At 42.8% G+C, this 5,979-nt stretch overlaps 2 protein-coding genes across 2 annotated transcripts in view; both read left to right on the top strand.

The window, feature by feature from the left end:
* Positions 1–5,979, top strand: part of LOC108802903 (nicotinamide N-methyltransferase-like) — a 22,740-nt gene that overhangs the window by 6,299 nt on the left and 10,462 nt on the right. The gene's annotated exons all lie outside the window — the stretch shown is intronic.
* Positions 4,332–5,979, top strand: part of LOC108802904 (nicotinamide N-methyltransferase-like) — a 12,115-nt gene continuing 10,467 nt past the window's right edge. Inside the window, exons 1-2 of the mRNA XM_018574749.1 lie at positions 4,332–4,517; positions 5,453–5,548. Coding sequence (XP_018430251.1) covers positions 4,367–4,517; positions 5,453–5,548 — 247 coding nt within the window. The 5' untranslated portion in view covers positions 4,332–4,366. The remainder of the gene's footprint in view (positions 4,518–5,452; positions 5,549–5,979) is intronic.

The raw sequence follows: 5,979 nt of genomic DNA, 5'->3' as shown, positions 1-5,979 counted from the left end.
CACTGAAAAATGACCTGAACTGTGGAAGCTGTGCCCAAAAATTCATTGGTTACTGAGTAATGTGCAATAGTTTATTGGAAACAGTAATATAAAGGGAAATACTGCTTTCCTTTTTAGTAATATAGTGTATAGCAAAGTTAAAGTGAACTTGTTTTTCTTCTATTACATACTCCACATATACTCCACATACTCCAGCTAAAGAAAAAAAAAACGACACAAATGCTAAAATGATTAGCCATTAAATGTACTCCCAAACATGAGCTACATAATGGTAGTATTTCGTTTCAAAGAAGTGCCAGCACACATGAAGTTATGGCTTGAAACAGCTGCAAACTTTGCTTTAAATTCAGCGTCATGGCATTTTCTACCTCACCTGGCCCCCGCAGTAAATCATCCAGCAGTGTCACGTGGTAGACCGTGTAAAACAATTAATGGCCTTGAATGCTGAAGGAATTGATGGGTCTAACGAAGGGAAGAGGAGTCTGGTGACGTCACAGACATCGACGTCACCGGACTCCTCCCTCTTGCTGAAAATCGGAGGTCACCTGATCCTGATCGGGTTACTAAACACAACTTACATGACAACCGGAGCAGATCGGATCCATTGGTTGAAATACGATGAGAGCTTTGTAAGATCCGCTCTCAGCAAGCTGGGCTTTGTCATCGATTACTGCGCCGTGCAGAGGAGACGGAATGTGAGCGATCTCATCGATTATTCTCATTCTATATTCATCGCAGCTCACAAGGAGAAGTAAATGGATCAGCCGGCAGCCTCCTCTTCAGTAAATGTAGCTCCCCGCAAAAGTGAAATCAATTGGTAAGCTGATAATCCAATCCAGGACATACAATGACTCCAGTAGGCATAGACAGTGGCGTAACAATCGCCATAGCGACCCAGGCGGCCGCTATGGGGCCCGGGCACAGGGGGGCCCGGCCAGGGCATCCCTCTGATGCCTTGTGGGCCGCCTGCGTCGCTATGGCATATCAGGGTGCTGGCTGTCACTGATACAGCCGCTGCGCCCCTCACAGCAGCTGCAAAGCTGTGTCAGTGACAGCCAGCAGCTGCGGCAGAAGAGGCCGGTGTTCGATCGAACACTGGCGTTCGCAGTGAAGGAGGAGGTGGTGCCCGCCTAAGAGCAACCCCATCTGAGACCCTGCAGAGCCCACTACAGGGAGTCTATGGTGGGCTCTGCAGGGTCACTCTCAGGTGGGCTCTGCAAGTAGCATAACTAGCAATCACGGAGCCCCATACAAAATTTTGCTATGGAGCCCTGTGATTTCTAGTTACGCCCCTGGGCAGAGAGTCAGCTCAGTTGTATTATTCTGGGTTTTAAGGCTGAACTTCAGGCAAACAACTAAATGCACAGAGAAGATACACATATAACAGATGTTTTGCATGCCAAAGGATTTGTATTTATGTCTATGCAGTCTTGACATGAACACAGCTCTGTCACACAGCACAGCCAAATCTGATAAGGGAAAGGACCTGATCTTTCCCTACTGCAGTTTCACTCTCATTTACAGGTCTCCTTCCCACCCTCACCCTGTGACAGTGAAAGTGTAAGCAGCGCTCTAATAAGCTCATCTCTCTGTCACTATCTTCCCTCCTCCTATCAGCATGCTTATTGCACTACAGTACACCTGATTAGCTCATTGTGCTGCTTCTCCATTACACTATATGAGCTCTGCTGTACAGACTGTATTGTAAACAGCAAAAAGCTTATACAAAATCAAATTCAGGTATTTACCTACGTGCTTAAAGTAATACATTACCATTACAGCTAGATTCTGAAAATTATCACAGGTGATTGTGTGTGGAGCTGTAGCCTCTTGTCATATGTCTCTGTGCTGATTAAATCCTCTTCCACTCTCAGTACGATAATCACCATTGTGCGTCAGTAGGAGGAGTTGAGAATACCCGATCTGCATGTATGTTTGCTTAGACTCTAGTGTTCCCAGAGCATCAGCTTAATATCAGCTCGGGATGGTAGTCGGCATCCTCTGTATGTATTTTCCATTTCACTTCTATGTCTCTCCTAATAAAATGATTACAGAGTATAAATGTGTATCAAAGTGTCATCTGTCATTACATACAGTGTGATCCTTAGACATTGCCCTGGTCACATCTTGCAGTGCTGGGCATACAGTGATGACATTATTTGCTCAGGGAATTCATTTACATTGATCACCGTCCATGTCGTACAATCATTGGAGTGATGGGTTGAATGATGGCGGCAAAAGCTGGTTTTGGAATGTCATCCTTTACTGTGCTAATCTATTCATTTAATTATTTATGACTGGAGTTTTGATATAAAGCCTAAGGCCGCATTCACACACGAATCGGCCGGCATGTACAGCTCCGTGCTGCGTGCGGGGCCGTACCAAGTAGCTGCCGGGACGGACAGGTGCTGCGTGTGATTAGAACGCAGCCCCCGTCCTTCTCTATGGGGCTACGCGGCCGTACGCCCCCCTACGCTCACCTCATTTGCAGGTCCGTAGCGGTGCGGGTGATCGTATTCATACTCTGCCGGAATGGAACATGTATGCGTCCCGGCCAGAAAACCCGCACCCCTACGGACCTGCAAATGAGGTGAGCGTAGGGGGGGCGTACGGCCGCGTAGACCCATAGAGAAGGACGGGGCTCCGTTCTAATCACGCACAGCACCTGTCCTTCCCAGCAGCTACTTGGTACGGCCAACTTGGGGCCTAAATTAATAAAATGTTCAATCAGCTAAATACCTTCCAGGTGCATCACAACACAACAAAAGTCATACAGTTGGTTTTCTTCAGAAGCAGCCACAGCCTGAGTAGAACAAACCTGTCTCCTGCCAGCATGCTGCAGAGAAGGAAGATGTTTGGGTTTTGCTTCACTTAGCAACATGGTGAAGCCATAAAACATACAAAACATTACACACCTCCACCTCCTGTCATGTTCTTGGGTTACCAACATGTGCCTTGACATAATTCGTAACACTATGGTGACGGCCCGGGATGAAGGGGACAGGGTTACCGGTGAGGCTGTAATTGCTGAGCTATGTTCTTGAAACGAATTAAAAACTGAAGAGGCCACTTTGGGAAACGTCTTCAACTTTACAAAGCAAGTCCAACTGAAAATCAGCCTGGAGCAGAAAGGTACGGGGCCTACAGGACTGGGTGGAAGAAGGACGAGGTCATAAATAGATGAAGTGGTTAATGAACTGTAATCAGAGGGCACTCACCTGATTGGGTAGTTATAGCATGGCAGTAAGGGGCTCCGAGCATGGTCTGTATGGTAGGGTGTAGCAGCTTCCATTCGAGCTTTGCAGACACTAGACCAACATCTTTGAAAGCATTCAATTTGATGGTAGTGAGAAATGGTCAGTGACCCCTCCGGGGTATGGCGTCCCTTCTTCAGTTCAGTCAGTTTGCAGTGATTGGTATTTGATGGATCGGCATGTGTCTGTGGTCAGTCTTTGTGTAATCTTCCCAGAGGTGGGGGGCTTATCATATGAGTTCTGCAGATACAGGAAGTTTGTTCATTTTCAAGTGTCTACAAGGATCTTCAACCAGAACCTCATGCTATTTGTTGAATTGTTCTTTAAGATGTCTTTGACTATTTCTAGCCAAAGTCTGATACAGCCACTAAATCCCAGTCTAGTGTGGTCTGGTTTTCCTTGTGTAAGAGGACACAACAGAGGTGTCGGGTATGGCCAGGCTGTAGATACATCTTTTTCCACCTGAAAACCCTGGTCATGTGACCAACTGCTACTAACTGTAGCACGACCTGAATAAATGAGAATCTTCACATATACTGAAAGAAGAAAAGTCTGAAAGTGCCGTCTTGATATTCACAGAGCTACGGTATCTATTATAATGAAGGGAGATCAAAGGAGCTTTAATGGCTCATTAATCTATTAAGTATTAAAAATTTGTGTGGCATATAGAAAAAACAAAAATAAGTCATTTGTGTTCCCATGACAAGCACATGCTCATGGCTGGGATGATAATGAGGTGTATTTGCCGGGTATAAAGACAACTCCCAGATATCACCGCGAGTATGACCCAACTGAAGATACGAGAGTCACTCTGCTGTTAAAGTTGGTAAATTGCTTGAAAGTTAAATGACCAAAGTTACCAACATGTAGACAAGAAGAGAAGAGGGAATAATGAATAATAAGTAGAATAAAGAGGGTTTATTTTACAATGATGAGGAGGGGTAATGACAGTTCTGTCAGCTGAATCCCTTGTGACTGTCTTATGAATATGACAAACAAGATTATGACAACATTGAACTCACCTTATAAATATAAAGTGAACTCTGAGATTAGTTCAGCACATTGGAAAGTGGAAACCAAAGAAGTGACACCTGACCCATCGACGCTGCAAGATGGATTCTATACCAAAGAAACTCTACAACATTCATAGATTTGATGCTAGAAGTAAACTTGAATTGTACTTCTCTGACAAGGAGGACATGATCTTTGGTGAAGATTCTTTGAAATTTCCAATGATGAATCTTCACTATGTGTTCAGCAGAGGTATGTAGGAATCTGTATATTTAATACACGAAATTCCTTTATGTAGAAAGAAATAAAAATACCACTCATAGTAGTGAAACATCCCATACTGGTCTATCAATCATTTATTGAAGTTGAAACAGGACATTTGTGGCTCAAAACATGTATATAAATTGTTAGTCATAACTTATATTGAGTGTCAGCTTCTCTTGAAGTTCTGTGAGAGACAATAAAGTCCTTTTGCTTTTCATTCTGGAATTTCCAAAAGAGACAATAGTGATTAGGGGACAGCAATGGGGATGTTGGCTACCTGTTGCCACCTCAGACTGAATATTGCCCCAACCCACAAAACAATGGATGAGCCTATTGTAAATAGTATATTGTTTATATATTGTAAAGCAATGTGAAAACTGTTAGCTGTCCTATAAATCCTGTTTAATAATAATAATAGTGGTGGATAATAGATGTAAAACATAACTGTAGCTAATTTAAATGTAGTTTGCTAAATCACTGTGTATCATAAACATTGCATTTATTTCTTAAAATACTTATTTCACCTTTTTTTTATCCTTTGTTACATCTCAGTGCTGCTGATCTCCTGAAGTGTCTTTCTAGACACTTCCCATTTAAATACACTCCGGTGATGGCTGCATGGCACTTCTCAGTGGGGGGGTTCCTGATGGTGACAATAGCGGACCATGACTGTGTAATGTGTGTTGAAATGGTAACCTATAGCCTCCATCTGAATTCTGTGTGACAGGGTGACAACACAGGAGAACAATTGGGGGACAGTGACAGAGTGTTTTCCCCTCTTATAGTAACATTGAAAGATTTTGAAAAGAACTTGAAAGTAACATGTTAAAGATTAACTGCATGTTTAGTGATTGTGTTTACAGATCATTATTTTGCACACCTCGTATGTTCTGTCATGTGCACAATACTTTTTTTTATAATAGGTTTTATCTGTGGAAATCTTTTGATTGATCTCAGCATGGGCGCCTTCATTCACCATCTATATTCAGCTGCCAACATCTTCAAAGATATTATTATTAGTTCAATTCAAGTTCAATGAAAAGTGTACCATGGAAGTGCGCAGGTGGCACGGCGATCGTACCGGAGCTTTTAGCTGGACTCACACAAAAACTGCTTTCGAAGAGTTGGAAGGAAAAAGGTGAAGTGTCTGTTGATAATTGTTTGTGATAGTATCGGGTCTATTTATAAACCTTCCACCGGCTGGAGATTAGAGGACATTTCTATACTCCTCAGTACCATCTAGGGGTAGGAAGTCAGTCAAGTGTTATAAGAAATGTAATATACATAATAGGCATCGTATTGTCTGATATTATTGTTCAACTCTGCTACATTTTGTTCATAAACTTGAGGAATTATTATGCTGCTGGCGGATCATTTTAACATCATAGTAACATTGTAGGTGAGGTTGAAAGAAGACACAGGTCCATCTAGTTCAACCTATATACAGTGT

This window comes from Nanorana parkeri, unplaced genomic scaffold (assembly GCF_000935625.1).
Source record: "Nanorana parkeri isolate BGI_ZX_2015 unplaced genomic scaffold, ASM93562v1 scaffold3208, whole genome shotgun sequence".
In the NCBI taxonomy this organism is placed as follows: Eukaryota; Metazoa; Chordata; class Amphibia; order Anura; family Dicroglossidae; genus Nanorana; species Nanorana parkeri.
The sequence above is the reverse complement of the archived record's forward strand: the minus strand, read 5'-3'. Positions and strand labels throughout refer to the sequence as shown.